The 12,381-nt window shown below is 40.6% G+C and overlaps 1 protein-coding gene across 1 annotated transcript in view; it reads left to right on the plus strand.

The window, feature by feature from the left end:
- The window catches only part of LOC126176343 (zinc carboxypeptidase-like), a 117,172-nt gene that overhangs the window by 83,329 nt on the left and 21,462 nt on the right, over window positions 1–12,381 (plus strand). Inside the window, exons 4-5 of the mRNA XM_049923494.1 lie at window positions 7,448–7,669; window positions 9,598–9,682. Of these exons, the coding sequence (XP_049779451.1) occupies window positions 7,448–7,669; window positions 9,598–9,682 (307 nt within the window). The remainder of the gene's footprint in view (window positions 1–7,447; window positions 7,670–9,597; window positions 9,683–12,381) is intronic.

Below are 12,381 nucleotides of genomic sequence, written 5' to 3' on the forward strand. Positions count from 1 at the left end.
GTCGTTATGTATGTATTAGCAACGATGGTGCAATGAAGAACTCAAACGATAGTATATAACAAGATTAATAATTCGTTCTCCTTATGGGCAAGGCTCCGCCACTGTAACAACAACAGTCTCCTGATGTAGAAATGAGGTTATATAAACACACATACAATTTAAAAAATACGGTGCTAAAAGTGAAGTGTGGTTATAAAAGGGGGACTTCCCACAAACAGTTAAAATGTTTAATGAAAAGGAGTGCACACACCTACAGAGCACATCTCCACAAATCTAATGATTACAAGCTATTCAGTATAACGTGATCTAGGTTCTAGAGTGTCGGCTAAGCTGGCAGCCCTATGTCGGCTGTTTCTACAGTTTAATATATGTTGTTGTTGTTGTGGTCTTCAGTCCTGAGACTGGTTTGATGCAGCTCTCCATGCTACTCTATCCTGTGCAAGCTTCTTCATCTCCCAGTACCTACTGCAGCCTACATCCTTCTGAATCAGCTTAGTGTATTCATCTCTTTGTCTCCCTCTACGATTTTTACCCTCCACGCTGTCCTCCAGTACTAAATTGGTGATCCCTTGAAGCCTCAGAACATGTATTTCCAACCGATCCCTTCTTCTAGTCAAGCTGTGATACAAACTCCTCTTCTCCCCAATTCTACTCAATACCTCCTCATTAGTTATGTGATCTACCCATCTAATCTTCAGCATTTATCTGTACCACCACATTTTGAACGCTTCTCTTCTCTTCCTGTCCAAACTATTTATCGTCCATGTTTCACTTCCATACATGGCTACACTCCATACAAATACTTTCAGAAATGACTTCCTGACACTTAAATCTATACTCGATGTTAACAAACTTCTCTTCTTCAGAAACGCTTTCCTTGCCATTGCCAGTCTACATTTTATATCCTCTCTACTTCGATCATCATCAGTTATTTTGCTCCCCAAATAGCAAAACTCCTTTACTACTTTAAGTGTCTCATTTCCTAATCTAATTCCCTCAGCGTCACCTGACTTAATTCCACTACATTCCATTATCCTCGTTTTGCTTTCGTTGATGTTCATCTTATACCCTCCTCTCAAGATCCTGTCCATTCCGTTCAACTGCTCTTCCAAGTCCTTTGCTGTCTGTGACAGAATTACAACGTCATCGGCGAACCTCAGAGTTTTTATTTCTTCTCCATGGATTTTAATACCTACTCCGAATTTTTCTTTTGTTTCCTTTACTGCTTGCTCAATATACTCGTATATAACATTCTAAAATATGCGTTTTCGTACCCGTATACAATGTTGAAAAATGCTCAATTTTCAATTGTCCATCGAGTTCGACAAATTTAGCCCACTGCGCGTAATGGACTTTAAGGATGGTTTTCTCAAAAATGGACAGGTATTGTGCCTAGTCTCATATTTTAGACTGTGCACAACCGACCTGTCAGAAACGAGCGCAGTTCATTGGACATGTCTGAGTTCTTCACCCTGTGAGCGCTACAGAGCGACGTCTGTATCTCTGGAATTCTGAGGGTGCACACCGCACTGGAAGTGTTAGAAAACCAGTTGCTCGTCGATACCATGCATTTGTGTGAATTATTTTCTTTCTGCTCCTGAAAGACGATATCGATACTAGCAGCCCAGACTGTGTTACTACACAGGCGTCCATGCTTCTCATAGGGGTCGTACCTAACATAATCTATCTGTGGACAGAACGAGAAGCTTGGCTCGTTGAATATGGCATTCTTAGTGTCCTTTTACACGTTTTTTATAACGCGCAGCAAAAAGCAAACCAGAAATTCTTACTTTCTGTGCTGTCGCTGCATCTGCTAAATATACGGTCAAGTCACATTAATGTGATCATCGGTTACGGTCGCTTCAACGTACAATAACCACTCACAGACGGCAGGTGACATTAGTAACAGTGCAGCGTATATAGAACGTGTCGGGGGAAAGCGGAAAACAGTGCAGTTGTTGTCGTACTAAGGAAATGGAGTTTTTTGTTTGACGTCTAAAAGGGCACAATCAGTACTTTTCGGCCAAGGTTGGAAGCATTTCTGAAATTTCTAAGTTTGTAAACGGTTCGTATGGTCCCCTTCAAACACGACACCGAGGCAACTGTTCCATACCACGGACCATAGCTGACAGAGGTGAACAACGACTGCAGAAATGTGTGTGGGCCAATAGTCTTCCATTTGTTGTGCAAATGAGCTCCCACTCAACCAATGGGCTGGCAACAGTGTCTCCTCAACGAGTGTTCAGCGAACGTCGCTGGATTTAGGCCACCGCATCAGGTGTCTGGTTGAGGCACCCATGCTGACTGCTGTTCACTGACGACGAAGGCTGGGATTTGCACATCAGTACTGCAGCTGGACGTCCATAGAGTGGCGACAGGTGGCCTTTCCCGATGAAACAATTTTTATGCTCCATTGGACAGGTGGCAGTTGGCGTGTACAGCGTGAAATGTGCGAAAGCAAACAAGCAGCAGCAATTAGGGTTTGGGGAATATTTTCGTGGCATTCCCTGGGTGATCTCTTCATTTTGGAACGCACAATGGATTAGCAGAAGCATGCATGTATCCTTGGGGACCAGGTCCATCCCTAAATGCAGGTAGTTTTTCCTTGGCATGATTGCATCTACCAGCAGGACAACGCAATGTGTTACAAGCGTGGGTTAAAGAGCGGCAGGATGAGTTTACCGTGTTCCTCTGGCTGTTCAAGACATGGATCTTCAGCCTCAGCAGCTGGCCACGGCACTGGAGTTAGCATAGTTTCACATCCACGCTGTACCTTCCAGAATCTCATTGACTCTCTTCCTGCATGTCTCGCAGTTGTCTGCGTCAAAAAGGTGGTTATTGAGGTTTTTGACAGCTGGTCTCATTAATGTAACTAGATAGTGTACGAGCCGAATCGTTTGGCAGTGTCCGAGAACTTCTCCTTCTCACAAGGGAACCTCCCCTTCGCACCCCCCTCAGATTTAGATATAAGTTGGCACACTGGATAGGCCTTGAAAAACTGAACACAGATCAATCGATAAAACAGGAAGAAGTTGTGTGGAACTACGAAAAAATAAGCAAAATATACAAACTGAGTAGTCCATGCGCAAGATAGGCAGCATCAAGGCTAACCTGAGCTCAGGAGCGCCATGGTGCCGTGGTTAGCGTGAGCAGCCGCGGAACGAGAGGTCGTCGGTTCAAGTCTTCCCTCCAGTGAAAAGTTTGATTTCTTTATTTTCACAAAGTTATGATCTGTCCGTTCGTTCATTGACGTCTCTGTTCACTGTAATAAGTTTAGTGTCTGTGTTTTGCGACCGCACCGGTAAACCGTGCGATTAGTAGACGAAAGGACGTGCCTGTCCAATGGGAACCGAAAACATTTGATCGCAAGGTCATAGGTCAACCGATTCCTGCACAGGAAAACGCGTCTGATATATTCTATATGACACTGGTGACGGTATGTGCGTCACATGACAGGAATATGTTGTCGACCCACCTAACTTGTACACTTGGCGAATGGGTAAAAAGATTCTTCTACCTTACCCGATTTCGGTTTTCTTGTGGATGTGATAATCACTCCCAAAAAAGTGATGAAAACATAAGAGTTTGTCACATAAACTGAAAATAAAAAATTAAAATATTCACTGGAGGGAAGACTTGAACCAAGGACCTCTCGCTCCGTACCTGCCCACGCTAAGCACAAGACCACGACGCTCCTAACCTCAGATTAGCCTTGATGTTGCCTATCCTGCACATGGACTACTCAGTTTGTATATTTTGCTTATGTTTTCGTAGTTCCACACAACTTCTTCCTGTTTTCTCGATTGATCTGTGTTCAGTTTTTCAAGGCCTATCCACTGTGCCAACTTATAACTAAATCTGAGGGGGGTGCGATGGGGAGGTTCCCTTGTCAGTACCTAAGGTTGGTTGGTTGGTTGGTTTGAGGAAGGAGACCAGACAGCGTGGCCATCCGTCTCATCGGATTAAGGAAGGAAGTCGTCCGTGCCCTTTCAGAGGAACCATCCCAGCATTTGTCTGGAGTGATTTAGGGAAATCACGGAAAACCTAAATCAGGATGGCCGGACGCGGGATTGAACCGTCGTCCTCCCGAATGCGAGTCCAGTGTCTCAGTACCTAAGCTAAGCTTCATAACTAACGTACACTTCATAACTAACGCGTCGTGGGCAAGCCGTTAAACACTTGCGAATCGTACGTGGCGTTACTCGTACGACGCAAATGGTTGCGTGGGAAGAAACACAGAGAGGCTGGTTGCTATCGCTGCTTAGGCTACGCTCCGTTTCTCGGACCCTGGCAAGAGGTACATCATTTTGAACCAGAAGAAGAGCTAGGGCTGGCATCGCAACGAAGTTCGAGAAAACCGTTGTGCTGTGTAGCCCAGCAGGTAGGAGTGTCTATAGAGTCATGCAAAAATTCAAACTAAAATCTTAGTAACGGTAGTGCGACGATTGCACTTTTCAGAAACTGTTAAAAGGCTATTGCAAATTGGCTGTTATCAATCTGCGATGATGAAGATTTCAATAGTAATTTTTAATGTTTTTTTTTGTGAAAACGGCTGCATTTATTGGGACATGTGAACTCGTAGAACGACGCACGTTGCAGTTTTAAGAATAAGTATATCAGTAGTCTCAGCATGACGTGCAAGCAAAAGTGTTGTATGCAATTAGCGGGAAGGCCACAAAGGTAAGATAAGAGATATTAGGGCTCGTACAGAGGCATATAGGTAGTCATTTTTCCCTCGTTCTGTTTGGGAGTGGAACAGGTAGAGAAGATGCTAATTGTGGTACGAGGTACCGTCCGCCGCGCACCGTATGGTGGATTGCGGAGTATGTATGTAAATGTAAATGTAAATGTCTTATATGTGACTGCCTGGTGATATCTTCGCATGCCCATGTGAGAAGAATCTGACACTGTGGCAGGTATGTAATGTCTCCCTCGCCAACAATAAGGCTGAATGCAGACTACAACTTGAATTTGTTTGACGTGTTTAATGCCAGATGAAACGCTGACTAAAGAGGAATTGTGTAGGAGTTTACAAGCTAATCGTGATGGAGAATACATTTCTTCTGATAATTTCATTTTTGATTCCTTATGGTAACCCTGAGGCTAGTTGAAGGAAGTAGGAAATCCATTGAGGAAAGCATATAACTGGTGCTTGAGGCAAAGTAAAAGTAAGTGACGAAGCATGACGTTTGGAAATATATTAACTTCGTTTTGTATTGTTTATGATACTGTTATAGAGTACGACAGGAAATAACCTATCTGCTCCTAACTTCTTAATTTGAAATACTTCTCGATCTGAAACATTTATTGTTAAAAGTTAAAAAACAAAATAAAACAACACAGAAATTGAACTTAATTGATGACTGATTCGATTAAACCTACGGTTACTTCTAAGTATATTTTTGCCAATGAAGACTGACTTTTTACTTTGGTGAAACCAAACTGATTTAAGACGCCAACACAGCTGTACCTAGTGTTCGTGGAGGCAGAATGTTCTTTAACGAAACAGTGATTCTTGCAATCATTTTTAAAGAGGTTGCAGCTACACACCAACATAGAGGGTGACAGTTTGTGAGTCTAATTTCATTCCTTCAGCACGAAGTGTTCAGCAGTATTTCATATGCGCTATTTAGCACTACCTATAGTTATACTTACGTCAGCTGACATTTGACAGTGATCAGGTTGGATAGCTGCTGCGAACAATGGAGCAATGTCAGATTGGTATTGTAGACTCCCAAATGTAGCCGATTCAGTAGCACAGAGCGTCATGCTTGCTAGTTATCAAGCAGGAAAAGTTTATAAGTCTCGAAAATGTCATACATAAAAGAGAAAATAGAGCTCTGGCAATCATTAAAATGATGGAGAGTTTTGTAAAATGCTTAAAGACTTTATACAAACCTATTATATAAGTGAATTTAAGAATTTTCATGGGATTTTTTAAAATAAAGGATAGATAATTTAAACTCCATACTCGTCCCAATTTAAATATTGACAGAATTGCAAAAGAATGTCATTTCCTGAAATTTGTGCATATGAAATCCAACGTGATACCAACCTTTGGTAAGATCTATTGCTGAGCGAGGTATGTTGGTAATCAAGGAACAAAAATGTGTTAGTAAGTTACACAGTTATGGAAACTATTTCGCTTGGACAAATTAAAGTTAAGAACAGATTTCAGTGGTTAGAAACTACAGAAATGTAAGCCATACGTACATTTCAGATTTTTTAATGTGATTTTTGTAGAACATAGAGATATTAATGGGATTTTCTATCACTGTGAAGAGTAAAGCGCTGCGGTGGCTGCCTACAAACAGTAGTTGGACACGACAGTGTCGCAACTTCGGGTCTTAAATGTCAGGCAGCAACTAATTAAAATTAGGCTGCAGCTGCGGCGATCTGCAGGTAAGACTGTGGGGCCGCATTCCGCCCAGAGAGAGGCAGAGCGTACTCGTACGTCGTGGCCCCCCGGTGGCTACTCTGGTAGCTGGCAGTGCTGGGGAAGCGTATCCTTGTTCCACTGTTTATGCTTCTGACTTTCCACGGATAAATTTATACGCTCGGAAAACTATCGCTGTCGCTTCTTAACGTGCCGTGTTTGCTTTCTGCAACCCACATGAACACAAAAGTGGCTAAATATCTTCGTCATACTTATTGTAACGTGAAAATCAGTGCTAAATGTTGGACACGCACCCCAAGGTGTACACTACAGACAGTGACTGTAGATTGCCAGTATTGACAAGTACTCATCCGCTCACTATGCGCCTTTGTACGGCCACACCAGTACAGCACAGGGGCCGCGCGGCACTAGCTCATGCAAGAGCACTTCTCGAGTGCCGGCAACGCTGCGCAGGGCCAAACACGGCCACGGGTAGCATATGCCAGCGGAAGGCTCAGTCTGACATGAGCAGCAAACTGCACAGCAAGCGTTAAAGGATGGATACGCGAGATTACTTACCAGTGGTGTCAGTATTTGCCATCATCACGTAGAACTAATATATGGTGACAGAATTACTACATCAGTCGTGTTTGCAGTACTCTACCTTTCAAAAACAATTCAATATAGGAAAACGGCAGAGTGAATACGAAATTCAACTGGCTGTTAACTCAGCAAGACTTGTTACAATGATCATTATAGCTGGTAAAATGAATCAGCTAACATCACCAGCTGCGCTCATTTGAAATCTATCCTTTAATTTAAATAAGGGATTGCACAAAGGGAAATATGCTAGTACAGGCAAACTGGTACAGAAATATTTCTACCCGTGCTCCCTGCTAACACTCATCTGCATCTTCAATAAGCCCTTGTTATAACCAGATTTGCTAAGGAAAGTTTGAAGAAGTGGAATTAAAGAGGAATATCACTAAGCATAAAGCGCACAGTTCTGGAGCTTCCCATAGAGCGAAGACTTGGTTAATTATCGACCTACTGTAGTGCTGAATGTTCAAGAATCGTTCAATATCCACAGAGGAGGGAGCCAGCAGCAACCAATGTCGTGAGGACTACGCTGGACCGATGGCGTTCTCTGAGTGTGAGACAAAGGCCATGTCAGAGTTCCTGGCCAGACTGGGCAGCGACCTGCAGGTCTACCTGAGCTTCCACAACTACAGGCAGCTGCTCATCTATCCCTACGGTTCATCTCACGAAGTCGCCGACAACGCCGTTGAACTGGTGAGAAGACCAACATTTTTCGCAATCATTCGAATTGCTTGAAAGGCTGCCAGTGTCTCTGTCACCTGCATTTGCAGTAGTGCACTATTAGAAAAGTTGGAAATTTTAGTGGAATTCTGTGGTTGAATTACAGATACGTAACTGAATCAAAGTTTACTATTTTGTATTTTTTTTACATAATTAATTGAAACATTTGAATAACGATTTTTCTGCTTGTTCCTGAGGCAACAGAGAGGCAGAAGTAAGGTAATATTGTTCGTTATTTACGAAAATATATCTCGATTATTTAAATTTCGATGTTATAGTTATTTTCACTAATATGATGTTGAACCTTAGTCCCTTTGTATGAATAAATGTGCCCTGAACACAATGTGACCTCTGCTGGAAGGTAGCTAACCAGGTGATGATACTGTAACGGATGTATACAGTCCTCTCATAACCCACTATCAAAGCAGGCCTACTTTTCGTGGGAACTTTGCTGTGTGATGGCAAAAGAAAATAATGTGAAACACGCCAACATGAGTTTCCTTCCTGTCTTTAAACATGAGCCTGCAGGGACCATCCAGTCCCACCTTTACTAGTTTTCTGTTACACCCAACTTCTAACGTTCCAGTCAAATTAGTCAGTGTCGACTGCAATGGACCACGTGTTGGCAGCCGTGTTGACGAAATTGTGATAGTGGCAGGTAATGTGTTCAGAGGAGTAGTCACGGACTCTGCTATAGATTCTAGTGTTTCCCATTAGCACGCTTAAATTACCCTCGTGATTTACGTCGGTGGAATGTGAGCCACTGGCCCGCAGTCAGCATCCACACGCCGAATACCACAGCCTAGAATTTAGGTAAGAGGACATCCATTGTCACTTCTCATCATTTGATTCCTTTCTCCCGTTCATCTCAATCCTACAATGCCTTTTTAAATACCATAACTTATTTATTTTTCAACTTTTATTTCATTCATATTTTTGCTAAATAGACGAACTTGAAGACAAATACTAGTGCACTCTTCTGTTCCTATATTTGTAGAAAACATTTGTTTGTTAAAACACACGTAAATCTGTTGAGTACAATATTTTTTACGTGTGTCGTCAAATTTGGGGCATTTTTGTAGTATGACCGTGATATGGCTTTCCTGTTTATCTACATCTCCAAGATTCAACTTCATTAATCAATGCACCAATTTACTGCTTGATTCGCTTCTGTAAGCGTATACTACGATTAAATGTTTCTTTGAGTTCCAATTTGGTCTCAAGTTCCTGAGTAAACCATTTATTGCAATAGTGCTAAGGTTTGTCGTAAAGAGCAGATAATTTTACGTTTTCTTCAAAGAACAAAAAAATAGCTTAAATGCTGGTACAAAGTTGATCAAGACATATAATGATGTGCATATGTTCAAATAGTTAAATCTTAGCAGTAGCCCAAACTCTCTTAAGTCTAAATTGAAGAGTTTCCTCATGGCTCACTTCTTCTATTCTGTCGAGGAGCTCCTGGAAGAGCTAAAAAATTAAGCAAATTCCAGTTTTACATTGTTGATTGTCTTCATTTAAACTTACGACTTGTCACCTGAATATGTTTTTTTTTATATATTTCATTTTATCTGTTCCTAATATCGTGTTATAATTTCATGTATTGACTCGTTCCATGACCATGGAGACTTCTCCTTAATTTGGTCCCACGGAACAATAAATAAATAAATAAATAAAACGGCAAAACTCTTCAATGTGGTTATAACAAGTATAAAAATTATAAAAAATAATAAAAGAAGCCGAGTAAAAGTCATATGTCTATTACTAGTTGTTATATGAAAAATACGTGAATTTGATAGAGGCATTTTGCAAACCGTCTAGCGAGTGAGGCAGGAGAGTCTTCCTGAGAATCTCAAAAGTTACCTAAATAGTCCATACGAAGGGGATATTTTCATCTGTTACAGCACAAAATGGCTGAGAAAGCAGTCAAAGCTTTGGAATCCAGATACGGCACCCATTATGGCTTTGGCAGCGTTGTGGATGCAATCTGTAAGTATCTTACAGTGAGGCAACTACTCGCTCAACTTAAGTCAACCACATAAAAAGTCCTTTATGAATTTAGCAGTACTATCTCTTGACGTAGCCAGCATATTTATCTGTTAATCTTACCAAAGATAGAGTTAATATATACGTATATTAGGCATTCTTTCCATTCTGTACTTGTTGTTAACGAACGACTTTTTTTATTTCACCTGGCAAGAGAAGACCTTCAGACCATCTTTTCCATTAACCAGACATCCTTGTTGGTATAAGAGCAATACATAGCGATAATGATAATACATATACAATAATTACTATATAGAATCAGGAAAACGTCTATGTTATTGACATTTTATTGGACAAATTCTTGTCGAATGTGAGCAACGGTGTCAACCAGAAATGTATGGCAGCTGCACAGAAAGGACCAAACAAAGAGAATAGTTTCTAAGGAAGAACAGGAATCGACAGACTAAGGCTAGAAGATAAGATGGAAGGTAGAAAACAGAAATCGATAGGGATCAGAAAGCCTGGATAGTGTCGACAGTGTCACGGAGAGACTGGGTCAGAGCTGGAACAAAAAAGAACACGAGAAATATGCCAAGATGGAAACTACGCCAATGATAACAAATCAAGATTTGAATGTACAATGGTTTTGGATAAGACGCATATATCAGGGCAATTCGTTCATGAGTCGCGTAGCTGACATAGAGAAAGGGATGGAGAAACATTTAGAGTCAAATATCGGTACCCCTGAGGAACAGGACTTCTGTGGAGTCGTGTTGCAGTGATGGAGTGTTGATAGATGTTTGGTATGGAGGAGATGTATCGACAACTGTAACTAAGGAACCGATGAAGAAAAGAATAGAGTTTGAAATCACTTCTCATATTTGGTCGCGTTCGTTCAATGTGAGCAGAGCACGTAATCAAACAATGAATGTTACTCACATTTCTTGTGGTACATGGTTACTTGTAGTCCTTTGAAATTTTCACTAGTTTGGTAAAGGATTCAATTGAACTAATTTTTATTTCATTTAAGTAGTAAGAGATTATACTATACTTTCTCACTGCATATAGGCAAGAGAATAATTTTCTGCGTGTTGTAACAGTTATTTCTTTCCAATTTAGATGCTCATCAAAAATTATGTGGAGATGATTTACGGTTTTTTTCATAGCGTGATTTTATACCACTAAGGAATACAGGAGGAAGTGTATAAATAAAATGTCCGCTGAGGAAATTTCGCTGTAAAATGAGGATGACGTGTTGCTTCTTAAGATTACTTTAAGATCTACGTTGTGTGCCCATTGTGTAACTGAGCAAAGTTCGTAATTTATTCCTGATGTAGCACCGGCAATTTTATTACAGCCGGAGCTTAGATACACCTGAATCTTGTCAGTATACTTGTGGTTGTTATAATCATGTGACTTAGATGAAATAGCACTGATTGACAATGAGAAAAGCAACGGAGCAAAAACAGGACCCCAAGGGACTTCATTGAGCACATGTTTCCGTGATGGCTTTTCCGACCCCACAGATGGTTCGTTGATATCTTTTTCTGAGTTAGCTGTTGAGCCAAAGTATTGCACTGTTTGAGAAATTCAGCTGCTTCATTTTCATAAGTAATATTTTGAAACCAACAGTATCAAAAATTTTACTGAACTGATGCTACATATCTGTGTGAATCATATGTGACATGGTCAGTCAAATTGACTAGTAAAACTGCTGTGCTACGATGTTTTCGGAACATGATTGGTATTTATAAAATTTGAGATATCGCTTTAGCTGTCATGAGCAATGTACTCCAAGGCTTTAGGTACTACAGATAACAGCGTAGTTTTGATAATCGTTTTTGGGTAGTGGTCGAATTAAGTTTTATTTCCTGTCAGTAGGATATGTACCACTGACAAGAGAGAGAGGAGATTATGACGATTGTACACATCTCTAATCTATTTGCAGTTGTAATGTGTTAACAGAATCTTCCTTCGGTTCTTGGTAGAACAAAATTATAATGACTGAAAAGCACCAGTTTACTTTTGTTCTATAATACTAATTTTATTGTTAACCGGTTTTCAGCTTACAAGGCCATCTTCAGACATGCCTGAAGATGGCCTTGTAAGCCGAAAGCCGGTTAACAATAAAAGTAATATTGTAGAACAAAAGCAAACTGGTGCTTATCGTTAATTAATTATAATGTGCTTTATCATCTTCCATTACGAGTGTCTGTTCTCGCCTACAAAACTGCATAACTTTGCTGAAATCTTGAATGGCTTTTCTTAGCGTCTAACTAGAGACTCCCAAGGAATAATAAAATTTACTCTTCGAGAACTGTTTAGATTTGAACTGAAATGTCTAACAAATTTTAACTACGTGTAAACCCGTTTGAATATTATTAAGATTATCATATTTATTCCGCGGCGTTCAGTGAAGAACTAAGGGTCGCTCTGTCCAGAAAGTAGGTTTAACGCTTCGCTTCACTCTTTACCTTTCATTATTGGTTTGATAAATAATGTTTCCCACCAAAACACAATGCCACTATTTACCACTGAGCTAAGAAGCAGTACTAACTCAACTTAAGAACTTTTCTTCTGAAAACAGGTAATTCTGCCTTCTAATACTTGTCACCAGCCCTGAGGGACGAATTTTCAATATAATTACTTTCATTAAACTTGGAACAGTTAATGAATTTATGTTTGGGTAAATGCACATTTAG

Source organism: Schistocerca cancellata, chromosome 3 (assembly GCF_023864275.1).
Source record: "Schistocerca cancellata isolate TAMUIC-IGC-003103 chromosome 3, iqSchCanc2.1, whole genome shotgun sequence".
NCBI classification, from domain to species: Eukaryota; Metazoa; Arthropoda; class Insecta; order Orthoptera; family Acrididae; genus Schistocerca; species Schistocerca cancellata.